Here is a 27606-nt window from a genome sequence, read left to right on the forward strand (position 1 = left end):
CTTCAAGATGGTGCGCTCTAGAACAAACGAACGAAATGATCATTAGGAAACATACTCTTCAAATGGTTCGAGAAATATTTTGCCTTCCGATTCAGTAAATTATAGAAACATTTGAGAAAAAATAATTTGGGGCAGAACTGCACGTTGTTTCTCGCTCAAATAAATCCTACCGTATGGAGACAAATCCCGTATTGACGCCGCAGCGTCCAGCTTCAATAAAAATACAATAAGCTTAGAGCAAAGGCTCTACAAGGGTGAAGGCCGGTTGACAATGGGTTTTTATGTTTGGGGTCCCTTCGAGTGCTCAGCCTTCACAATGCAGTCATGCAAAGGTCATTACTGAGCGAGAGAAGAAAGGTACCGGGAAGAGAACAAAGAAAGGGACCTGCTCTATTTTCTAAGGAGCACACATCAGCACCCTCATACTTTTTACCATTAAGTTGGCTCAGTGTTACCTCATTGCTTGCTTCTTCCCCATTACCGCAAGGCTACGAATGCTCTCAAGATATATTATGGGATATTGCGCGCAATTACAGTTAAAGGCTTTATGAGCACCTAAATTATTCACCACAGATAATTCACTGTTCTTTAAATATATCGATGCAGGGAAAGAAAGTGGACTGTAAAAGCCATAGACCAGTTTATGGGGTTTGTCCCTTGAATTAAAGGCAACACTCTGTGATGGTGACTTCCTAGTTGGGCCAATATGATGGCACGTCATATCAGGCAATCAGGAGGCTCTGGGTTCGAGTCCCAGTCAGGCCGCATTTTTGCCATCTGACTTCTGGTGTTTTTTCCATCTGACACAGCACCGTTGTCCTCGTCCTTTTTCCTTTATATATTCCTATCCTTTCTTTCCTTACCAGCCAATTTATTTGTATGTTTGCGCTCAATTCGCCGTGTGAATGAATGAAGTAGTGCATAAGCCATAGTGGCTTTTTTCACTTGGGCTCTTCGTGCCCCGAAACGCATGTTCCTGTCTCTTTCCTGCTATCGTGTGAGTGTTTATCCTTACTTTCATCCTTGTGTCCTTGTCCATTTCTTCTGCTGTTGAGAATTGAATGTGTTTGTTCGCGGGAATACCTCAGAATTCGCGTTTAAATCAGCATTTTAGAATTTACACAAATAAAAATACAATTTGGAATTGTGTTTGGTCTATCACAGTTTTAGCGCACGGATATGAAGGTAACACAAATGCATTTCAGCATATTGAGCTACTGAATACTAATTACCTGTGATCAGATACTGAGAATTATGATTCTAACCAAGTAACCAAGTAAAAACTTACTGCCATATTTTTGCCATTAGTGATGTGTAGGTGATACCAAAACCCATGTGCTGCGTCCATTTAGCTGCAATGCATGAATAAAGTTTTACCACTGGAAAGTTTGCCCACATTGTTAAGTACATAGTGGCGCATCCTAGGAGGATAAATCCAAGCCAAATGGGAATAGCCGTCTTGAACACTTTTATCTCCCTGTACCGGTACACACATCCCTCCAGGCATACAGTGGACGCGATGCAGGCACACGAAATTGTTAGCAGCATAATTCTGCGAATGAATGAAGAAACACGTGTCAACAAACTAAGTGGATGAAACAAAATAATAAGTATTTTAGAGGACTGATCATAAAGAAGTGCTTCCCATGCCATCATCCCATGAGTCTGTAAAAACTTTTTACATTTTTAAATCAGCGCAAAGCAATAGTTCTTTAAATATCAATTTAATTAAAGATTTTCTGGAAGAAATCAGTTAAAATTGGTAGTATTAAAGACTGTTTTGGTGCGGTTACCACTAGTGGTCGAGGAAAATCAAAAGACATGGAGTCTATAATTACGGCGTTTGCGGACAGTAGTTGAAGACATTAAATGTAATAGAACTTAAGACGAAAAACATTTCCTCACTCAGCCATTCTGCCATAGGTTAAAAAAAGAAAATAGCAAATTTTTCAACTGAGAATCACTTCTTAAGAGTTTAGATTCAATCAAACATGAAACGGCACTAAGTCACATTGTTAAGGATAGTTAAGTGTTCCTTCACAAGAGTATAAAAAACAGTGAGGCAAATGATGCCCATCCAAAAAGCCGAATGATAGCGCAAAAATTGCAACACGCTCCCCGTGTGTTCATCATGTCATTAACTCATCTTCACCAGGGCTCATCACGCATGCAAACAAAATTTGGAGGTGAATTTCCAAACGGGAAAATTGGGCTGTCTTTATTTTTTAACTTGTCATCATCGGCAATACAGTAAAAGTGATGGTGGAGCTTAGTGGACCGCTAGTGTGGACATGTCTTATTACGTGACTCCTGGCAGAGAATGGTCTGATAAATTCTTTGGAAAGGACTTCCTTCGATAATAACATGAGATTGTTCAGAAATTTTCTTACCTGAAGGTCCAGCTATATGTGGCAAGGCATGGCGCAGAATCATTGCACACTTTGCACCCTTCGGCACACGAGTGGCATTGCAACTGGTCCTCAAGGAGTAAGTTCTCGTTCTCCTTGCTATGACCCCGTTTAACTGCAACAGGATATTTGTTATGGAAAGACATTAGTAGGAACCAAATGTAGTAGTAATAAATATATGCCAATTAAAATTTCCTTATAAATAGGAGCAAAGAATGGTATTTTTGAAAAATTTAAAGCTTACGAAAATTTACTCCAAACATTTCATTCTCGAAAAAATTAAGGAAAAATATCCTGAAACATTTTCATGGCCAACATTTTGAATAAAAATCCTTGCACAAAAATATTAAATCATACAAGAGAATATCGGTCTTAATTTAAGAAAACTTATGCTTGACTGAATTTAATCATAAGGAGACAGCTGTCTGAGTCATATCCATGGTTTAAACTGTTTAACTAACAGCTCCTGTTACAGGAAATAGCGCGACCGTTTAAATTATATGATTTATGATTGTTATGACCCGTCCTTTTCAAGTTTAAATCAATTCATGTGCAAACTGCTTTTAGAATATACCCCTCCGCTTTTTCTGTCTTTTTCCTGACGCATCATTTTAATTCAAACTTTCACATGTGGCGGTATTATCAGAGTCTGTGCAGAAGGCCCTTATAAGTACGTATAAGCCTGTCTCATTCGCTCAATTAAAGTAAGAATTATTTATATATTTAAAATTTAGCATTGAAAATTAATTTAAAATTTTCTAATGTTAGCACTGAATAGATTTCAGTTGCGAAGAAAAAGTTTTTTTTTACAATTAATAGCTCAGAAAAAACGGAAATAAACGACCAAATGACCCAAAGTTTATGCTCTTTTCAGATTGAGACATCCTTAGGTTCTTTATTGTGACGTTTCAAACCCATTTTATCATTTTGAAAATTTCAGTGTATAACGGCTGCCCGCATCAAAAATGTAAACAAATTTGCGCAATATTTTCTCAAAACCAGTATTTCTGTGTATAAAGTAGGGGTATATATTGGCCAGGATTTACTAATGTCATGAAAACGATTCAATTGAAAGTACTGAGGTGAATGGCAGGAGAGAGAATTCTTCTAGAAACTCTGCGGAGAAGACGAGATAACTCAGCCGGCCGCATCACGAGGTAAGAAGGCAACAACTAAGACTAGAATAATCCATCAAACGTAGTGGTAAGAGACAAAGAAAAAGACGATTCTGCAGCGCACACAATGGTAACAATATAAGTTACATTTGCATAGTTAAATCATATAAATTAGGCAGGCTTCATCTCGCATTTTATTTTAAGGGATCTGGTGAACTAAATATAATTTAATACGCAAAAATGCAAAGGACGTGTCCTGATGATTGAAAAACTAAAACCAAGTAATGCTGGAAGCTAAAACAGAATAAATAAGTCACCTTGAAAGGGTACCATTCAGAAGGGGTAAGTGGATAGACTAGCTAATTATTGGATTCATCACTCATGATAATGACTTAGGACGCATTTTAAACTAACAATGTGTCACAAAAGAAGAAAAAATGAGACCGACTGAATAGGAGTGAACTTGCTTCTTCAAGATCTGAGACTTTTGAGCTAAGCCTTACCTTCCACCTGCGATGCGTTGAATGGGACCTTGGGTTGAATGGAGTAGTATCCTGGCTTGCAGTGGCAGCGATATGCTCCCCGTGACCAGCGCAACCCGCTCTGAAACTCACAGACACTGGTGCGATCATTACACTTGTGCGTCCCCGAAAAGGCCGTTATCTGCAGCTTGTGTTTAGAGTCAATAGCTCCGTCACACTGGTTAACATCAAACTCGGACAGGTCGAAGTCAACGCCCAAGAAAGCTCGGACCCTAGAAGCGGGCGGAATGAACCTGAAACATTTTCTCAGTATCAGACATCTATCAGAAACATCAACTGAAAATGTATATACACTGATTTTTATATTCATTGCGTAGTCTTTTAACAACTATTCATTTTTCTGACTTGTTTCACCGAGTTTCAGCATCATATCGTCATCATATAACAATTGTATATTTAATATATCACCTACTAAGCAAAACGTTGTAGAAGACTACGAAATGCATTATTAATGGATACAGTACACGTCTCAGAACTATAGGAATGAAGCGGATAGAAATATTCAATCTGTATAAGGTACAATAGTTATACCTGCCTATGTGATACTTACCTTTTCCCTCAATTAAATATCTTTAAAATAAATAATACACTTTATTCATTTCCAAATGTTCTGCTATAGAAGTCCTACTCTCATTTCAATAAACTGGTATCTAATGAAGCATTATTGCAATTTTACTTGGTGACTTTTTCCCATGTCCATTTTATTTCATATTTTCAGGTGTCGCCGTCATATCGTGAGCAAATTTCCGGCATCTTTCGTTATTATCTTGACATAAATTTGGTTTAATATTTTCTACGCATTAATTTGCACAGTAATTGTCATTCTTCTTTAGTAACAACTTAAGTTCGTGATTTTTCATTTAGTTACAAGCTGATCCATTTTTTTTAAATTGTAATGCAATGTCTATTTTTTCTTGAATTTTGTTAATTGAGTCATAGCTATAGCAGAATGGATACTTGTATCCAGATGACATTCCAATACTTAGGGATGCAAGTATACAAAGAATTTCAATGTTGGCATTCCCAAATTAAAGCCAATTCTAAATAAACATAGATAATGTCATGCCAGAATAAATTGAAAAGGCTCATTAATTAACACCAAGAAGATTTCAGACGCGAATTGAAAGTTTTAAACGAGTTAAGGCTTAGGAAATAACGTGACAAACTTACTTGAAATAATGTGCCCTCATAATGGGGAAGCATCAACTCTGCCCTCAATCAAGTTAAGGCTGGACGGCGTTATTTGGTGGAACTTTGTGACAGGAAACATAATAACGACACACTGTTGTATGTTCCACAGAAGTTTTAATAACCTGTGGAACATACAACAGTGTATCCTTATTATGTTTTCTGCTCCCAATGCTGGATCCAGTGGTTTAACGGATCTAACTTCAGTGACGGATGATTTAATGCATCACGCACAATATATACACTTGGGCCGTCAACTAAAGAGTGAATTTTGACATTTTCCATATCCTCTGGCACCACTTCACTCCCCCAGCCATTAGATGCACATGCGATAAATAAAAGCCTATGCTTCCATCTCCATTTCAAGGGTAATGTCCTCGATATTTCCGCAGATACGATAGAAGGAACAGTTCTCAGCCGCCTGAAAAATTTTGTTCTTGATATTATGGGCGTCTATCTGTGCATTTAGAGCTGAAAAAATCGATTTCGATTAAAATCGAAAATCAAGTTTTAATATTTGAACATTGAAAAAAAATCGACCTATAGTATTCAAGTTTCAACACAAACATGATTTTTCAAATTCAACCTTCACCATTTTGATCTAAGCTATGCTATCTCTGCGCTTTTGGCGCAGGGGAAGACCGCGGGAGTGGAAGGTAGGGGAAGTGGTGTTGTATGTGGACCAAGTAATGTCTATTATTGAGTGGATGGAGTAGCTATTACATATTTATAGTAATATATCAAACATACTTCAGGACATCAGGAAGTCCATATTGTTGTGTGCTGATTTTGGTTGGCGTCGCACAATGGGTTGAAATAAAAAAACTGGCAATACCCACGAAAACGATTTCGCCAAGCTAGGAAGTTGAAACTTCGAATTAATATTTTCCAATAAATGTCGCATAGCTTGCCTTATTTACTCTCTCCGGTGTCTATACGTTAACATAATAAATATATGTTCAAATTTTAACTAATTTTGTGGAAAACGACCAATCTCAAGTTTTTTCTAAAATTACCAAGTAATTCCTCTTGCATTGGTTTCATGAACTGCTATTTTCACAAAGATGTCATACAATGTAAATGAAAAATTCTTTCTCTAGCATTTAAAGGCATTTCAAAGATTTTCTTCTATTAACCCATTACCGGCCGGGTAAAGAAATACTCGAAAATATATAATTTTTCTCTTTAGTTTACTTAAGAACATGGTAAATAAGGTGAATTGAAAATATGGACCTTCAAAAACATTTGCCTGTGGTAAAAAATAAATGTTGCGTTTTCGCAACTTTGGTGGCATCCGGTATCTATAGACAATAACGCAATCCGCATTACAATACATTGCTATCTAACAGGATTATGCCATTTTACTGTCAGATAAAATCCTAAGCCTTTTTATGCCACGTATGTGACAAATATCGTCATATTGGATGAATAAAATCCTTAGATATTATGATTCCAATGAGATGTTTTATTATTTGACCTAAATCTATTATAATATAGATATGATTTAAGGTTTGAAAGAAATGAGTCAAAACGAAACTTTTCTCAGAATAACAGTGATTTCACAATTTTTCATTGATATTAATTTTATTATTGCAGACTGACTTATAGCAATTACTTACTATTTATGAAATACTCAAGCATTTTGAGTGCAATGGAACACAAAATTTTGTACATTCATATATGGCTTGGCTTTTACAGTATCGTTTTGGCAACTACTTCTGGTCTGAATTTTTTTAACTCTATGGCCAAATTCGTCCTTTCATGCTTCACGAATCTGCAATGAATTATATGACCTACCTTTTCTATGTTTGTAGACTTGAATCGCATAGGGGTACGTCATCTACTGACTGATTTACTTCACTTTTTAGATGCGTCCCTGCTAGATACTATTTGAAGTCTACCGGTTACATTTAATTACGTTGCATAACCGTTACAATTTCCCGGCGTTAGTGCAAACGCTTTTTAGTAAGCTGATAAACTAGGACCTATGTTCTCCTGAATTGTAGTGCCGTAATTTGCATTAGCTTTATGAAGTAGGTCCACACCTGTCACGTATTTATATACTTCCCAATAACACGAGGCTGTGGAATAGTATTTTCTTTCTTCTGCTGAAACTTTTCCTTGTGCCCAATGGGAGTGCAGAACTTGTAATGCTGTCTACAGTAAAAACGAGACTCCAGAGCGGGCTCGTAAGGTTACACTCCTGGGGCAGGGCCTGTAAGCGCAAGCTTTTCACCTCTGCACCCAGAAGGGAGGAGGACAGAAAGAGGAAAGGAAGGAGGCGCCGCCGCGATAGGAGCCCGACGACGCGACGCCTCCTGGAAGTGGATAAGGAAGGAAGGAAAGGGACGAGGAATCCCGCACCGTCACAGAGGCGGGCGGGTCCTACCATCCTAGCGAAACCAGGCAAAGCCATTAATGTTTTAATGACCTTGGAGGATTATTCTATGAGGAAGAATAATCCAACGATCAGATCGTAGGATACTGCAGTCAACAGTGACAAACTAGTTATCATTCCATCGAACAATACCAAAAACATTACCTTTATCAAATGTTGGTTTTCATGTTCCTCTCGGTTATACGCCAATGCTTTTATAATATTCTACTATGCACTTCTTCGTTATATCTTCACGGATGGATCCAGTGACAAAAAAATCCTTTTTCTTTCAAAACAATAAATAGTTTGCAAGATGAAAAGAATTTACCGAAAAACACACGAGGATTTGAGGGTTCGGGGATAACCTTGAGAAATTCCACAATAACACTTGCTTCCAACCGTACCTTTCAATCGAAGAAATTTCCTATCGCCTGTTTGAACCGTAAAGCCGTCTGATAAAGCAGCAAAGTTAAAAGTGAAATCTAAACGGCTAAATCAACTAGCTGACCCGGCGAACTTCGTATCGCCTAACAATCAATGAACTTACAGTTTATTTACACCATTTATAAATCAAAAGCGGCTATATCGTTTTTAATCATGTTTAATTTATTACAATAAAATAAGAAGACAAATTCAATATAACTACGTAAATGAGCATAAAAATTGCTTGTGAGAAAGACATTTTCTTTGTTGAATCTACATGGGGTAAATCAGAGCACGTTTACGCGGATATTTTCAATAAACTTTCTTACGTTTTAGCTTAAGAAAATTTGGGCATTGTGGTTTTATAAAGCAGTTAATGAAATAAAAATTTTACGGATTCAGTTGTAGGCTATTTGTGTTATTACCCGTAAAAAATGTTTTTAGGCCCAAGTCTATTCAGTAAACTTGGCCCGTTCACGGGGCAGGTTGACACAACGCCAGACCGACGCTTGACGGATGCTCAAAATCGTGCAAGAAAAGCCCTATGAAGCAGCTTTCGTATCAAATGACTTTAGGCGCGCTAGTTATAGTATCTCTGTTTGGAAAAAATGTACTACGTAAACGTGCTGCATGCGTAAATGCACTACGTTGTGGCCTGCACATCCGGGTGTAATGTCTTGCGTCAGGCATCTTCTGATATATATCAGTTTCTGTTTTGTTATCAGGCGCAAGATAAAGCGGGTGAAGCTAAATAAATGTAGCGAAGCGAAGCAGTGACGCAGCGAGGGGGGTTTTTGGGGGTTAAAACCCTCTCAAGAGCACAGACAACTTTTTTTTTTAAACTTTTGTACTAATATTAGGGACGGGTGAGTAACAAGCAAAACATATTTAACTCTTCACACAGCCGCAAAACCCACAATTTTGAATCACTTATCTTAAAAATGTCTGGGGGAGGGCCCCCACACCTCTCGCTTACCTTAGCGAGTTTTCTATACCCTACGCACCGGTAGTATTAGCTGTGCCTAAAACCCCCATCCTTAATTCCAAGCTGCACTCTTGAAGTGAAGGAACAAACACAGTGGATGGTTTACCGACTCGTTAACATACCTCGTTTTAATGAACATGAGAAAATCATGGGTTTTGATTAGCACAAACATCACAAAAACTGAAAGATTGACCATGCGATTTGCCTATCATTATCACGAATGCAGCACGAATTGGAAATTGAATACGTTTAAGCTCAGAAGGGCATATAAGTTGGTATCATGGAATCTTTGGAATGAGAACTTCCTCATTTTTCAGTTTTCCTTTGGGTAAAGTCGCGTGAATCACATTCATTATCAATTTTTTTTAAATCACCAAACGCGTTTCGTTGGATAGTTAAGGTTGGTTTAGGTTTCGAAATATCATGAACACAGAGCCTACATTTAGCTGTAAATCGTGCCTTGGTTACCCAGGTATGTCCAAGGACTGAAAATATTCAGATAGATAGTTGGTGATTTCGTCCTCGTTTGTTACACAACTAAAAGATTTGAATTCATGCAGAGTACCAACTATTCGATCCTGATTTACCTAGCATGAGTATTCCACACCTTCGTTCTAGGCCGTCAAAATTGTTCGCTCAATCAACCAATTTTGATTTTTGTGTCGATCAATTATATTCTGGAACGCTTTGTTGATGAGCTCACCTTGCGATGAAACTTTTTTTCAAAAATTCCGATGAAGTGAAATCAAACTACTCGATTCGTTGACTAGAACACGGACATTAACGTTTGTCAACAATTGCTTGGAGATTTGTTTACAAACACGGAAGGGAAGAGTCAACTTGAGCTGGGCTAACAATTAGCATTTACAATTACAAATTGATAAATGATGCGCAAGTATTCCGAATTGTAATAATTTTAAATTCAAGTCGTCAAGTTGAGGTCATAATTTACAAATCTGGTATTTTTTTCTAGACAGAAATTGTCTGAAAAGTGTAGATTATCTTTTATTAATCTAATTTTGTTTTTTTCCAACGATTTCCGAACCAAATTCATGCCTCGTCGTTTTCTCTTGACCAATATTTTGTTGTGGAAAGCGGTGATATCGCCGAACCGAAGGAAGGACTATTTTGGAATGAATTTACCAATTTTTGTGTTCCATTGCACCCGGAATGCTGCAATGTATTTATAACAAGTCATCATTTTTTGTGATTCAATGTGTTGTGATATAAATTTCAATAAAAACTGGAAAATGCCTTATCTTCAGTAAACATATTTGCTTTGACTCATTTATTTCAAACCGTAATGCATCCCTATTTTATATTTTATTTAGACTAAATAATGCAGCATTTCATTGTAAGCATAACATATAAGAATTTTAATTATCAATTTTAACGATATCTGTCAAACACGTGACATAAAAAGGCGTATGATTATATCTGACAGTAAAAACGGTATATTCCTACAAGACAGAAATATGTGATAATGCGTGTTGCATAACAGTCTATAGATATCGGACGAACATTATATTCCCGATCCTATTTTCGCTAAGTGTTTACTCCCTGACGGAATATAAGTTTCAATATCTCATAATTGAAATTTTGACTTTCATAAGGACGAATAAAAAACTTAATAAAAGGAATAGTTACTCTTAGGAAAAATTATTTATCTAGCGTAACAGGTGACTTGGAATAGAAATATTATTAGTATTTTTATAAATATCGATATACTTATGAAATCTTTATATTTCTATTCCAAGTCTATAAAATTTCTATTAATTCTTCTATTCTAAAATTTTTCTTTCTATTATTTCTATTCTAAAAATTTCTATTCCAAGTCTATAAAATATCATTATAATCTCACTTAAATGTCAGTTTAAAATTACTTGAATCGATAAAAGTGAATTCTCTATGAATAAAATTCAATTGAAACATTTTTTTGCATTTCTCGATAATGTTTCGTTTTCCCAACTTTGGCCGTAGATGGGTTAATTAGCATGGATACATAACAAAACGCTGAACATTGTTTTCATCAAATTTAATGCAAGCTTAAAAAAAAAAGTTGAAACTTACTTGACTGGGGTTTGAAATATTTAGAGGGTTAAAATTTTTGTTTGTTGATTACGTACCTTTGAAGTAAGAAAAAATTTCAGTGATTTTTCCCAAGTAAAAATCCTTAAAGCAATGTGAAATATAATGAAGCTGTATAATTTTACATCTCACGGCTGAGCTTAAAGCCACCGAGTGCGTCCACCGTGTTGCGGATGGTGGGTTGACCTTTAGGTATAGAGGTTAGCTGCGAGATTAGCGAGTTATCTCGTCGAATAAGCAGTCGTGGACAAAAAGCGGCGGTGCTCTGAGGGGGTATTGGGCTACCCTTGGGTAAGGTAGACCATTTAAATGATACCGAAACCTGTGAAGATTCCGTGACTTAGCGACTGGAGGTCTCAAACAATTATGCCTCTCATCACCCGGGGGAGAAGGCAGCAGCTCTTATTCATACGTGCGAAGGTGGAGACTAAACTGGTCGGTACAGCGACACACATTTCACCATGGGCGTGTTAACATTTACATTAACTGCTGTAGTACTGCGATGGGGAAGGCAAGGGAAAACCAACACAATATCATCCCGAGAAGTCGCAGCTAGTCCACCCAATTTATATAATGACATGATGGAATTCCTGGGTAAAATATTCTGTAGGTAAACTAGTCCCCCATTCGGATCTCTGAGCGGGGACTACTCGAGAGGGTACATCGGTCAAAGGTGATAGAATGTTAAGGATAGGAAAATGGAACGTTAGATCACTTCGTACCTGCGGTAAGCTAAAGAACTTGAAGGTTGAGATGCGAAGAATGAACTTTGACGTATTTGACATCAGCAAAATGAAGTGGCTCCAGGAAGCAGACTTTTTAAGTGGAAGCTACAGAATGATACACACAGGATCCAGTAGCAGCTTGCCTATAAGAACTCTCAAACACCACCCCTCCCAAAGATTTTATAAAGGAAAAAAAATATATCCCTTAATTCACAATTATACATCTAATTTATCAAAGTGTTTTTTCAATCGCATGCATCAAAAGTGTAGGAAAAACACGAAAAAAAGCGGGAAAAGTTCGTATTTGTAGCCGTGGGGCGCTGTCCAGAACGTCCCAATCCATCCTCATGCTGTTATATGGAGAGCGGTAGTGGTGGGGGCTGCTGGGGCTATGATGCGTCTAAGCTTGTGCCCTATGAAAGTCTTGGGACGCCGTCCGAACATGCGTAGAGCGACGAGTGAATTGACATCGCTGCACCGGCCGGCGGGCATAAAATGTGGCGTCTACTTGGTGCTGCCACATAATAGGGGCCTACGGAATCAGAATGGTCACTGTTCTGGGTGTAGTTATATGATTTTAATTTTGAATTACTGGTATGTATTGCTACAGAGATTAAATCATCCCATTTTGCTTGCGTTTTCGGTTGTTCGAATCCCGAAACACTAAATCCAACCAGTTAAAGGCCGTATTGACACAGGAAAACTATTCTCGAGTATTTGCCACAGTTCTGTTACGATTACGAATTTCAAGAACCTTGGGGAAACTAATTTGAAATATTTAGGTCTTTACAATGTTGTCGTATTTTCCCGATGATTAGAAAAGCGGTACCTATTCTTCAGATAAATTTATCAAAAGACCTGCAGTATTGGCAAAAATCAGGTAAAATTCCCCACTCATTTATAATTTACGAAATAGGTGCGTGCGTGATAGGGTGAAGGATTGAACATGATTTAACCCGTAGAATGCGACTTTTAATAGAGGCATTCAATGAATGTCAAGAAGTGCCGCGTGCAATGCACCTTTTGTGTAGAGGTTTCATCATTTTTCTAGCCGTCCATGTTCTATTCATTCATATTCACCTAATTCCTCAGCGGCAGAGAGGTAGCTTTCTGACGAAAAATGTCCCCTTAGGTCTGATTTAAGTGGCTTCGAAGAGTTCATATTAGCGCGGAGACCCTACAGCTTCCATCTGCGGCTCAGAGTCGTCTTCTTTTACGATCTAGAATTTATTTTCTATTTTATCATGGCAATGATTTCGAAAGCACGGTAATTCCAAGTGCGACCCGTTGGCGTTTCGTATGTTTACCTTATATGAATCGAGGAGATGGTCCGTGACGTCTGTTGTTTGCTTGAATGCCTTTGCTGACCTTAAATTTGTAGCTGAATCAGCATTAGTGGATCACGGCCTCTATCTCCCTTGAGTCGTCCTTATAGTAACGGTAAGACTCTCGGAACGGAGTGAAATGGGTTCAAACATCATTTTCGTGTAGTTAACTGTGCGTACTTGCCAATTAAGAAGTGTCTTTGGGCTGTATGTACCTTCTAGAAGACAATTTTGAAATAATCACCAGTGCTCCTTTTTGTTTTCATTAAAAGTGTAATTTAACTGGGAAAAATTTTCCCAATTCTGTGTCCAGGTACCTTGTTCTTTTTGGTCGTATTTTTCGTCGGCCTATTTTGTGTCACCCCTTGTTTATCTAGTAAATGCGATCATAAGAGTCCTTTTCCTTTTTAAACTCATTAGTACCTCCTCACTTAGGGAAAATGTAGGTCCTATTCTTTGGTGTTGCAGTGTTGCTGTATAACTTGTTTTAGTGACTTGTTGACTTATTGTGTGTAAATTGTTTTATCGATTTAGTGATTGATATGTAAATAGGCCTAGTTGCAGTTGATGTAAACGAGTTTGTGATTGTTAGTGTTTTAGTGTTTATGATTGTTTAGTGCATCAGTGATTCATAATTGCCTCGTCTGTTTCCAACGATGTGAATTTTATTATTAGTAATGGAATTAAGTACCTAGAACATAGGATCGAACTCAAGAATTTAGGCTCCCCTAAGCCTATACTAATTATAAGCCAACAACAAAAGGCCTCTAAAGCACGAAACAGTTTTGTTCAGAAAATTTCCAATGATTGTACTACTATGCTAATTGGTTGTGTGTGTGCAAAGTTAAACGTTCTTATTTTCATCCTTGTTTGGAAATGAGAGCTGCAGACCGTGCATGAACAGCCTCGGATTTAAAATATTTAAATAATTAAGTCAAAAAGCATAAGTTGAGTGAAAAATATAAATGCTTGCAGTGAGTATGCCGTGTTAGGCAAAGTTGACTTTAGAGTCCAATTACATACTGCATACAGATTAAGAATTCAAAAACTAAATAATGAAGTGTCAAAAAACCGTTATGTATTGATAGATTGAAGGCTTTCATTCATTTTTTCTCAATCTACTAAAAGAACAGCAGTGCTTGATGATGTAGTAAAGAAACGAATACCTGAAAGCTCAAGCCCTCGTTGGAACTTTTAAATCAAGAAGTTAGCACAATATTCAAATATAAAAATGAAATAGAAAAGTGCTTTAACAAAATAATAGATAATGACAGCAATTTTTACTGCACTGTAAATAAAGCAGTTGGTTTACAACACTTTATCAAAAACGGCGATTTCAATTGTTTGATAATTTTTTTTCAATAAAATTATGCCTCATCGTGACATTTTGTACAATGCACTACAACACAGGAGAATTTATTGCCTAAAGGCCTTGAATTATGTGGACGAATTTTAGTTTGCTATCAAGAATATTAGAAGCTCTTCAGAACTTGACTCCCAAAATACCCATAAAACGTCTAATTGAAGATAGAAAAATGTGGTGGCTAAAGAAGTTTGCGATGTATTATGGCGGGAATTGAGGATCGCTTTAATGATTTGGACTCCTAAATCAAAGAAAATATTGTATAGATTTGACTAACACCGCATTATAATTGCAAAAACGAACAACGGATGTGCATTGCAGGCATATCCGTGCGAAAAATGTAGGCGCTAAAACGTAAAGTTAAGTATTTTCGTTTGCATTGGTAAAATATCGCTGCAAGTATATTTTTATTCTTCAAAATCATTGATCAGTACAATCAAGAGTCCGGACTTAGCCGATTCGTATGACCGAGAGTCTACTGCGTTTAGTATTTATTGATCAAGATTTATTAGGAAAACTAGGTATTTTTGTTTGAAAAAAACGGAACATATGGTATCACAAAATTTAACACCTAGATTGCTAAAAAAAACTCACTAAAATACACAAAATATTTAAAAATTATGACCCCTCGGTCGACTGCGCCCCCCCTTTGGAATTTGACCCACGAGCCGCCACTGACAGGATCGCTAAATGGTAATGCTGGAGTAGACATAATGCTTAAAAAGAGCGCCGGGATATATGTTAAAAGCTACCTGCAGTTTGATGAAAGGATAGTAATGGTATAGCTTGATACTAAACCCGTAGCTACTGTAGTGCTACAGGTTTACATGCCTACGTCATATTATGAAAATGAAGAAGTTGAAGATGTCTACCAAGATATAGCGGAAGTTATCAAGGAGGTAAGAGGAGAAGAAAATCTTATTATTTTACGTGACTGGAACGTCGTCGTCGGCGTAGGTCAAGACGGAATAATAACTGGGAAATATGGGTTATGTAACCAAATTGAAAGAGGAGAAAGGCTACTTGAATTCTGCACGGAGAACAGACTAGTAGTTGCCAACACTTTATTCAAAAACCCCCTGCGAAGAAGATATACGTGGAAGATGCCATGAGACCTTGAAAGATTCCAAATTGACTTCATTCTAGTAAAACAAAGATTCAGGAACTAGGTGGAGAACTGCAAAAGTTATCCAGGGGCAGATATCGATAGCGACCATAACTTAGTTATGATGAGATGCCACCTTAAATTTAAAAAATTGAAGAAAGCCGGGAAAAACATATAGCAGGTTGAAAAATTGAAGACGGTTTAGCATCAACTGGCTTTTAAAAAGGCGGTAGAAAAGAAAATAGGGGGGAATTCGACCAATAAACCAATGGAAGAGAGTTGGAAAAACATTAGAAGTGGTCTGCAGGCAGCAGCGGAGGAAGTTCTTGGTAAAAGAAGACTCGTTATGAAAAAACCATGGATCACGCAGGAAGTATTAGATCTCATTGAAGAAAGAAGAAAGCACAAGGCTACGAAAACAGAGGAAAGACAGAACTGTTACAAAAGAATAAGGAACGAAATATGTTGTAAAGCATGGAAAGCTAGAGAAACGTGGATGAAAAGTCTTTGTAAAGACGTACAATAACAATGTTAAACAAGGAAAAGTATCCGCCGCCTCTAGGATAGTGAGGAACCACATTAATGAAAGGGGCGTAAGTTGTAATAACCTTAGGAACAAAAACGGAGAACTAATGAATGAGAAAGAATAAAAAAGGAAGAGATAGAAGGAATACCTGGAATATTTGTACAAAGGAAGCAGCCTCAGAACGAATGCTATCGAAAAAGAGAGGGAAGTGGATGCCGATGACGTAGGAGCCCCAATTTTAAGATCGAATTTGATGCGGCTGTAAGGAACCTCGGTATTAATAAAGCGTCTGGCATTGATGACATTCCTGCAGAACTAATTAAAAATTCAGGACAAAAGACGTTGAACCAGCAATGCAAAATCATTAGTGAAATTTGTTCAACAGGTGAGATACCAAAGGACTTCGAGAGGAACATTATGATCCCTATTTCTAAGAAGGAAAGAGCGATGAACTGCGAAGATATTAGGACCATAAGCCTTTTTACAAAATGCGTCGAAGATACTAACAAGGATTATCTATAGAAGAATAGAAGAGAAAGCAGAAGAGTACTTGGATGAGGACCAATTTGGATTCAGAAAAAAAGGCACAAGGGAAGCAATATTGGCCCTTAGACTGCTCATCGAGAAGACAATGGAAAAGAATATGCCAACGTTCGTTGCATTCGTGGACTTAGAGAAGGCATTTGACAACGTGGATTGGAGCACAATGCTTGTAATCCTAAATGAAATTGGGGCTCTTTACAATGATAGAAGAATCATCCACAGTTAATACGTACAAAAACCAAGTAGCAGTGAGCAAATCAGGGCCCAGCTGTAAAGGAGCATGAATTAGGAAAGAAGGGAGACTAGGCTGTGACTTTCCCACGTAGTTTTCAAAGTTTACATTGAGAAAGCCTTTAATGAAATCAAAGAAAAGGCATTAGGAAGGAATATCCATGGAGGAAAAATGAGCGTCGATAAGATTTTCCAATGACATAGCCGTTATAGAAGAAACAGAGACGGATTTGAAAAATGTTCTGGTTAATATGGGCAGGGTAATGGGTAAATATCAACTGAAAATAAGAACGAAGAAAACTAAGATCTTAGTATGCAGCAGGAGAGAAGAAGTCTAGAATAACATTACAATAGGGAAGAAAAAACTGATAGAGGTGGATGAATTCGGTTATTTGGGAAGCAAGTTTACTAGTGACAGGATAAGTAAGGAAGAAATTATCAGCAGAGTAGCTCAGGCGAAGAGAGCATTCCACCAAAAGAGAGACCTGCTCCCAGCGGGAAACTTAAATATGGAAGTAAAGAAACAATTAATAAGAACCTACATTTGGAATATGCTCCTATATGGAAGTGAGGCATGGACAATGACTGCAGCGGAGAAAGCAAGGATAAAGTCCTTCAAAATGTGGTGCTACAGAAGAATGATGAAAATCAAATGGATCGACCGATTTAGTAACGAGGAAGTCCTAAGAATAGTAGGAGAGAAGAGAAGCCTTTTGAAAACCTTAACAAGAAAACGGAACAACCTTATAGGCCACATCTTGAGACATGATGGCCTAATGAAAACAATCGTCGAAGGACAAGTGGAAGGCAAGAATGGACAAGGAAGACCTCGAACAAAATATATGGAACTTGTAAAGAGGGATGTTAAAGAGAAGAAATACGTAGGCGTGAAAAGATTAGCTGATAAGAGAATTGGGTGGAGAGCTGCGTCAAACCAATCCTAGGATTGTTGACCAGTATTAATGATAATTACACATAAAGGTTGTTTTTTTCCTTTAATATACTCCCCTGGAACTTATCTGGTGATGCGTACCCAACAGAAATCTTCGAACATACTTGGTATCCATTTGCCAGAGTACTCTTTTCCGTGTTCTCGCTTTCTTGATAGATACGTCCCCCTGTCCATTTGACAGTATGCCACATTTTCCTGAAAATCAGTCTAATTGAGAGTGCAAGAAATGGACCTTCAGTAACAGTCGCTTCCAAAAGTTTTAGCATAAAGGCTATGCTGCCACTTCTGCTTCTCGAGACATTTTTAGTTTCCCTTACTCTTTTGGTTTTCCATGGTCACTCACCGAGAATATTTCATTTACCAATGAAGATAAATTCACTCTTAGGAAGATGTTACTCGCAAAGTGATCATTCTGCTTCGATTTATGTCGGGTTAAATAATTATTTCGTGTGCATTTACTGCGTATCTGCCCCGGTTTTTACTGTTGTTTTCTAAAGTCCGCATTACAATGCTCTGATTGCAATTTGTTGCGGTGAAATAGTGGAGTAAACTTGGAACTGAGATGGTAGTGATTGTGAGATTGAATCTCTGACGTGAAAAATTATTTTAAATTTTTTAAAGTCGTTGAGTTGTTTTGTTTTTCTATCTAGATTTAAAATCATTTTCAATTTTCACAGTAATACCAAAAATAGATACCAACACTGGAAACCCGGGCAAGAATGCAAGAAATAATCATATAATCCGATACTATTCGAAAGAGAAGGATCAATTTGCAAGTACTATCTGCATTTGAGTGACTTTATCTGCATTGGCAAACGAAATATTTTTGGTGAGTAACCAAGGAAAATAAAAAGAGTAAGGGAAACTAAAATTTCTCGAGAAGCAGAACAAGGTGCTACTGCCTTTGTCTTCTAACTTTTGAAAGTGACTGTAATTACATACTACAAACAAGTGACTCATATAAAAACAGAAGTTTTTGAAATTATTTTACACAGTCGGCGGATCTGTTGTTACCGGACACATTGCGGCAGACATTGGAGAGTGCCAGTTATGTTTTTTTCTTTTTTACCGAAACTTTGGACAAAGGTTTCGTCTTTAAAGAGTTTTTTTTTAATTTGAGGTCCAACGAATACATCTTCTTTCAATTTCGCGTCACTGATAATCGGAACATTCGTTTACAAGTGTTCATATCCATTGGCTTCTCTATTCATAGCTTTCACAAATTGCTTAAAGAGATACGAGAACCTAATGCGATGCGAACGATGCCTAATCTTGGATGGAGGGGAGGAATAAAGATTTTACTTCAATCCATTATAGACCTGTTAGATATATTTTTTCCGTGATCACATGTCTTTGACGCTAGGACCAATGTTATTGCTCCTCTTGTTTTGCGTATTCTCTGCTGCCCCATTCTTAAATAAAACAGGGATGTTTTGTATGGCCTCCTAATAATGCTGCAATATAGGTACAACTTTCAAATCTGCACAAATATACCATTAGTGTCTTAAGTAATTGATTTTTCCAGAGCTCTTTCCTAACTTTCTTAGGGTTTCCTTTAAAACAGTGGCATATTTAGCAGGAACCGAAGGTGAATCATGGCCGTTTTTCAGTAAAATAGCCTTTAAACTTGTCTTCAACGGATTATACGTCATTGCTAATTTTCTCTTCAGCCTTTCAATATCAGTGCAGTTTACGAGATCATCATTTTCATCATCCTTTGAAAAAAAATCGAGTAAGGGTTGACTGTCTACCTCTGTAATAAAAAACATTCACACCAATGGCCATGAGATTCCACTGCTATATACTTGAACCAAGATATTGTACTTCACACTTTGGTAAATCTAAAACTCGTATTAAATCACATAGCTCCTCTTGTGTTATCGAATGAGGTGCCCTATTTTGACTAGTCTGGGGGTCTTCCACATCAATCTTCATCTCGGTGGCTAGGATATGCTTCCACTTCCGGTACAGCTTCGTTCATTAAGGCATGAGAATCATCGAGGGCGATAGTAGATGAAACTTTAGGGAAAGGAAGGGCATCACTATGTTTCACAAGGCAAGTTGCTGACATCGCATTCGGATAAATCATTTGATTTTGTTTTTTTAAACCCCATAGTGTTGGTGTGGCAAAAATTGCAATCCGCGAAATGGGAGGTGAGTTCATTCCAAATCATTGGCACTCCGAAGTATCGGGAACGATTTCCCCCATTTAACCATTCACAAAGACTTCTTTTACGACCACTGTAACTGAACTTAGGGACCCATGATTTATCTTTGTCACTAACTTTACACACGCAATAAAGTTCATAAAATTTCCACTCAGTAGCAGTCATCGCTATCCTCTAGTATTCAGACGTTTAATTCCCACAGATGTAAAAAAATTAATTGGGATGATTTTAATAAGGAGGCTTCGAATCCTTTCAGGTCGCCCCCCAGTTTTGTTTCATTTGGTGAGAAAATAAATTATGGAAATACTTTTGCAATCTGACACCGGGAGAACATATGACATTTTTGCGCATGCATTACGTGCAGATTTTTCGAATGTCTGGAAAAAAAATCCTCGAGCCCTTAGCCAATGAGGTGGATGATATCTTATATCCATATCTTACATGATTTGTGTCCGCAGTTTTGTTGCAGCTCTTTATACCACCTCCTTTACCCCTAAATGCCCAGCTTAGGAATTAAAAATTTCCTGAACTGACTTTCCTCCTGAATTTTGCTTCGCAATTCCTTGCAATTGCTGTACATTAACGTTTGAATGACTGGGGTAAGCCGCATACCTACAATGACCGCCAGCGGTCAATGTACCGTTAACCTTTTTCTTGTGTTCTTTAATTATTTTTCCCTCCATATTAACCTAACGAATTAAGAAGAGTTCAGATTATGTTTTACGGTTATATGTATTGTTAGGAAGAAATTGAACTTTGCCAAAAAATACTAATTGCACCCTAAAATATTTATTGTAAAATATAAATCTGTCTCATTTTCATAGTTAAAAATATTGGGTCATGTATTTTAAACAAAAGTAGCTTTTAAAAACACGTTATTTAGTATAGTTTTCATTGTTTAAAATATAAATAAGAGAAAAAAATAAAAAACGAGAGAATTTCCCTCCATTTGAATTTAATTTATTTAAAGAATTTAAAGCACTAAAAATTCGTTCTCAAGGTATGCATATCTTTACTCTTTTAATTACGTTCGTAAATTGTCTACTTAAGTTCGCGGCGTTTACAAATGTATATGTGAGATAAACATTAGCGTTAAATTGAACATCTTAAAACATTAATTTTGCAGATGTAAATAAAAACGTGGGATTTTTCTGGGTCAGAAACCGTGGTTCAAAGGAGACGCAAAATGCCAATATCGGCACTTCTGAGGACACTTAGTGGAATCCAGGTGAAACTGTTGTCACTCTATGATAAGCAGCGCGGTGAGAACCCAAAGATCAACTAATCAAGAATGCTATGGTAGACTCCGAGACAACAGAGAATACAATGCTCCAATAAAGTGACCGAAATTGTTGAAAGAGACGCGTATTTGAATCTCAAGGAGATGGAATAACGACACGTTCCGGAAGGAGCTTTCGGAATGTGTTTTCGGAAAAGTGAAACTGCTTGCAAGCAAACGAGTTGACTGGGCGGTGGAAATAATCCGGAAACATCCATGATCGTTTACGTGACACTAACAACAATCACCAGAAAAGTCTCTGAAGGGGAAAAAATGATAAGCACTTTTGTGCCTCAACCGCTGAAAATTTTAACTACTATTATTTCAGAAAAAAATTTTATGCTTTGTCAAATTTGAAATAAATTTCTTTCTTCCAATAAATTGAGCTGAAAAAAAGTTTTCACCAAATTTGTTTCAAAAGGTACAGATTATATTGGGGGATCTAAGAAAACATAACCACATTTGGTGAACTGGATGACCATAGTGTGGACTGAACTAAGAGAATGGGTGACTGAAGCTCTGCAAAGAGACAGTGACCCGCATGGATGTTATGATATGTAGCGAGAAGGGTATTCCTTGCGAGCTTACGTGCTGTCCTACAGGTTACGCAACGCGCAGGGGAAGCGGGGTTGCGGCAGTGCCTGGTTTGGTTTTCAGCGGCTACAAACAAACGTAACAATGATTTTCAGCTATATGAATGTTAATCACTTCCCATAGAGTACTAAGCAGGCTTAGTAGTGAATTTTCACAACGCAACATATCATGGATTTACTTACGTCTCTCTCCATCACTTTAACTGTAAAATCATACTTAAAAACTAACATATAGACATGACAGTCAAATGTGAGTATCTTTCCTGTCGGGTCAAGCGCACGTTATGATATTTGACGAAATTGACTACAAGGTTCGGCAAAAGGAGCTTAATTACTGTATGAAATACAAAAATGGTCAAATGACCGCTGGACCGGTCATTCTAGGTAAAAGCTGCCATTTCTCCTGACATAAATTCTTTCCCCCCCCCCAAAAAATTCATTTTCACATTATTTGTTTTCAAAGACTATAATTATAAAAACCTCAGCATCATTGACCTCAAGGTAACGAAATGGAGAGCGAAAGAAAAACGCAAGCGGCCAATTGACTCTCCTCGGTCATTCCAGCGTTAAGTGCTTGTAATGCAATTCAAGGGAATAATCACTATAGACTGAAAATTGAGCACGGCATGCCAATCGAAAACAGAAAACCGATTCCTTCAAGGTCTCAAGGTGGCTCAATACTTTTCTTTCACGTGGCTTGGATGAGTACTAAAGAGCTTTTCCTCGAAATGCGTTCCATTTTTACGAAAGATATACGTTCCCATGAAATTTACTAATGTATAAGTAAGTAAATATTTACTATTTTGATAAACCGAAAATTCAAATGAATATTTTTTTAGATGAAAAAGACAGGATACGTATGGCACATGGAGCTAAGGGTTAGGTGGAGCTGAAGGGCACCGAAAATTTAGCTAAATTTATTTCTCCATTGTCAAATACCCAAATTGTTTAGACAAGGTGTGAGTTTAATTTGAACGAATGAATACATGAATGAATCGAAGTATCTATGGTCATAAAAATTTTCACATTGTGTTTAGAGTAATAACTCATCCGTCAGTGAGATTTATCCGTAAAACCTCTGTATCATAGCATAATAATTAACACACTACGCCGTTAGAGCGATTGTGCTCTAAAGCAGCCGTAATTCTAAAAAAATTAGGTTCGCTCACACATGACTATTCAAGAGCGTTCTCCATACGTAGTTAAACCTTAGTTAAATTCATGAATGAAGAATGATTGCAAGAATATTTGGAAGAATTCATGGTTGTGTCTTATTCATGTTGTCATATTGCGGCATATATGACTAGTTTCCCCGGAACTAGTTGGGTCTGTTTTGAGAATTCCCAGTATTTTATTAAGCTTTCCATCAGGTTAATGTCCCCTCTGCTCTTTTAACACAGTTTGCCTCCTCTAATCATCTCACCAGGATGGCCAAAGTCTCCCAGCCGTCTGAGAACCATATTCAAGAAAGAGACTCAATCTTGAGACCTCCCTCTTCCTGGCCCGAAGGAAGAGGAGACCGAATCGTGGTCTCATCTTAGCTAGGTAAAATAAAATGCAAAGTCAATTCAAGTCTTCCTCGGTGGTTCAGATGTCAGAATTCAGATGAGTTTGAGTTGAGCTTTTATTTTATAAACTAACTTCAAATCAACTCCATTGTGCTTCATTATAAGAAGAAAATGAGCATAATGGTGCGCTTAGCAATACTACTTGTACTAATGGTCATCTACTCATAAAAACTACCTTTTATGGATAACAATATCTCACTTGCTAGAACTTTTACAAAGAGTTATTCATTTTAAGAAAACGTGAGGTAATGGCAGGACATCTTGGATCTTGGCAACTAAAAATGAGTTGAGACTTGAGTGAGGGCTTTTTATACCAACATGTCAACCAAGTAAGGTTTGAGTACTATTACCTAAAGACTGAAATGAAATTTAGAATTACAGCTGTGAATTTACCCGGCCAATTATGAAGAGGATGAGCAACTTACAAGCTCTTCTCGGCGGGTGGAATGTCCACGCCGTAGGAGATGAGCCACTTCTCCATGGCGCACGAGTAGTAGGGGAGAGACCACCAGGACTGGCGTTGCGTGTGGGTGGCCCTCATCGGCATTGGCACGCCCGTGCTGCTCACAGCGGGCCGAAACCAAGGCTCTGGTCCCTGTCGCCTTTCCAGAGCCGGCCCTTCTAAGCGGCTGATGAATCGACGGCCACTCACTACCTCTGCGTGCCAGCACAGTGAGTCGACGACAAGGGCGGACTTCGGGTCAAACGCGATGGCTCGCACGTTGAGTACGCTCTCGTCTTTGTCGATGAGTTTATGAAGCAGCACGCTGAGCATCTCTGAAAGTAACACAAGTATAAGTTCAACACTCGGGAAATATCCGGGAAATAGAAGAAATAACTCGGGAAATTGAGAGTATCGGGATTACAATCAACCACCCGCAAAATGTGGTGATGCATGTAGGGACGAATACAATGCAAATGAGACGGTGACGTCGTCGAAAACCAGGAATAGCACATTTAAACTTGCACTGTGGAACGCAACATCAATTGTCATCGGTGCGAAACAACATGTATTGCCTGCACTCACATTTCACATGAATGATCTCTGGAGATAAGTCATCGTTAAAGAGTAGTAGCACTCAATTTTCATGTTGTTCCTAGGAAAATATTCCACGCAAGAAACTGCTGCCAGTGACACTCCTACTACCTCTGCACCCAACATTAAGCCCTTTATTAGAATTCGTATTAGAATTAGCACAACCATAGTTTTAATATACTTTGATGAAAATGGTTAACATTTCTTCTTAAAACTTGAAGATCATCATTTTCTAACGGACTAACGAAGGTGGTCACAGGAAAGATAATCAGGGTCAACGAATTATTCCACGGTGATAGCGGTTAAAAAGAGGGTTGAACAATGATATTTTCTACCACCAACTGCAATAGAATAAGGAGGATGGGAGGGTACTTGAGATATCCAAGTTGAAAGTAAAATATCTATTCTTAGTCATATCAAGAATACTGAAAAGTCCACAGATTATATCAGTTTTTTCTTCTGTTTTCAAAAGTGTATGTTTATATCAAATAATAATTGGTATTGAGATAGAATGGTTATGATAGTACCCCGATTGAATGGAGTGGAAGGGTGTGCCGTTGCTTGGACTCTGAGTAGGGTGGATGAAGAAAACCGGGCAATAGTAATGATGTCTAATTGGGGTGACGAGGGGATTAGAATACGTCGAGGAACGACGAACCTGGAAGTAAGTGAAATACCGGAATGAGCGATTAGACGAGCAAAGAAGGAACTGCGGACTTGGCGACGCCTGAGCGGTGGGTGGCACGAGGAGGAAAAAGTGGTAAGACAGGACAGAATTCCTCATCCCACGACGCTTACTTTGTAAAAATTTTCCTATTTAACCCATTTTCAGCCAAAGTTCGAGAACGCAACATTATTGAGAAATGCAAACAAATGTTTTAATAGAATTTTATTCGTATATAATTTGATTTTTTTCATAAAAGTAAGTATATTTTGATTTTTAGTGAGATTGTAATAATATTTCATCAGTATTTCGATATGTATAAAAATACTCAAAATGTGTCAATTTTCAAGTCACCTGTGAAGTTTTTTATTCGTCCATATGGACGTCAAAATTTCAATTAATAGACATTAAAGCTTATATTTCGTCAGGGAGTTAACATTAAAAAAAAGTCGTATCGGGAACATTATGTTGCGTTTTCACAGCTTTGGCCGAAGCTGGTATCTATAAGAAGTTATGCAACCCGCATTACCACATCTTTCCGTCACGTTCGTTTTTATTGTCAGACATAATCCTACGCCTTTTTTTTTGCCACGTATTTGACAGATATCGTTATTATTGATAATTAAAATTCTTAGATTTTATTTTTCCTATGAGAACCTGCATTATTTAACCTAAATCCAATATAAATTAGATTTCTTTAGGTAGGTTTCTTTCCTCCTCTCAGCTACTCTATCTTTTTATCATGAGGTTCCACGATTTGCTGAGGTTGAAACCCGCATCCCTATTAATTTTATTATTTGTGATTCGTATTTCGATGGCCTCTTTTGTAAGACGGTCCCAATATTTCTTTGCCTTTCAGAGGATTTTTGTTTCATTGAACTTGATGGTATGACTGTTTTTAGTGCGGTGGTCGCCTACGGCAGATTTCTCTGTGTATCCAAGCCTAATGCACCGTTTGTGTTCTGACCCTGTGAATGCGGAGAAAGCTACATTGGGGAAACCGGAAGAACAATCGAAACCAGTATATCAGAACACAAACGGTGCATTAGACGGTAGATTAAATGTTTCACTCTACTTTCATCGTAAGCCTCTTGGTTAATTCAAAATATAATTCCAAAATATATCCTGCACGCGATAAATAACTGTCGCCATTTTTTTCTCGAGCATATAATCTTGAATATCTTAGCAACCGTTTCAGCTAGATGAATGAAATTTTCAGGGTAATAATATTATTCAAAAAGTCAACTTTTGCAATGATGACCATTCCGCTCGATTGATTCATTAGAGAGTTATATCGATACCAATGTCATTGGTTTCGCTTTAATCGCGAATAATTTTTTTGTTAATCAAGTTATGAATATGAAAGTCATATGCAATACAACTGCTAAGGTGTTTTATCCGAATAAAATTAAATCAAACTGATCAATTGATTAGATTTGAAGTTATGGTTTATATAAGATTTTATTCGATGGAGCCCTTTTTCCGACCTATTTTCATAGTTACGGGGATAAAAAATTTAACAATATGTTAGGAAAGGTTTGATCTTTACAAACACATAAATTATTTAGATGAATTATGTTTCCTAATGAAGATATATTGATATGAATTTATATCTCTTTGTAACAAGTCCCCGTAAGAAATACACGCATCTCCCTATCTACGTCACCGATATAAGTACACAGGTGAAATTGGGAAAGCAGGGATAGTTGAGTAGGCAGGGAAAAGGGAATGACCATTGAATGGAAGGGATATAAATAGGATTGCGAATTTTCAATACACGTGTCAGTATAGTAGGAAATTCAATTTGATTTTTATAGGAAATACGCAAATTTGCATAACTTAATTAGTGTATACGTTGGAACAATGAAATTTGGTGAATGGGTACATCTTGGTATCCTCACAATGACCAAAGGAAATATGTTTTGAATATAGTTTCTCGTGTGATATATATCGAATCTGCTTTTTCTTAAAATATATCGAATTGCTATAACATATAAGATTTTACATCCTAGGGTATAGTTGACCAGGAATTACATAGTAGATGACCATGGACTGGAAATAAAATCGATATCATTGCGGATTTGAGAGTATAGATGTCAGTATAATCGAAAAATTGAATCGATAATTGTAGAAAATACGCAAATTGACATAACTTGATTACTACGTTGGTCCAATGAAATTTGTGAATGGGTACATCCATGGAGCTCCTGGAGAGGGCGTTAGCTAAAAAATGTGAAGCCAGCAGAAACCTATTTAACCGATGCGCTTTTGTTCGTCCGCCATATTCCTTTACCTCGCTCGCTTGTTTTCCCATAAAGGTACGTGTTGAGAAAATCACCTAATTTTCCATAATCCGAGGCTGTTGTAGCATTCTGAAGGTATGCTGATATTCTAGACTTCAT

At 37.4% G+C, this 27606-nt stretch overlaps 1 protein-coding gene across 1 annotated transcript; it reads right to left on the reverse strand.

The window, feature by feature from the left end:
* Nucleotides 1-1901: 1901 nt before the first annotated feature.
* LOC124167588 (probable G-protein coupled receptor CG31760) lies at nt 1902-27606 on the reverse strand. The gene is made up of 5 exons (XM_046545590.1): nt 27498-27606; nt 23930-24281; nt 4027-4298; nt 2391-2523; nt 1902-1914 (listed from the first exon to the last, which is right to left on the reverse strand). The coding sequence occupies exons 1-5, from the start codon at nt 27604-27606 to the stop codon at nt 1902-1904; spliced, it is 879 nt and encodes a 292-aa protein (XP_046401546.1).

Source organism: Ischnura elegans, chromosome 1, assembly GCF_921293095.1.
Source record: "Ischnura elegans chromosome 1, ioIscEleg1.1, whole genome shotgun sequence".
Taxonomy (NCBI): domain Eukaryota; kingdom Metazoa; phylum Arthropoda; class Insecta; order Odonata; family Coenagrionidae; genus Ischnura; species Ischnura elegans.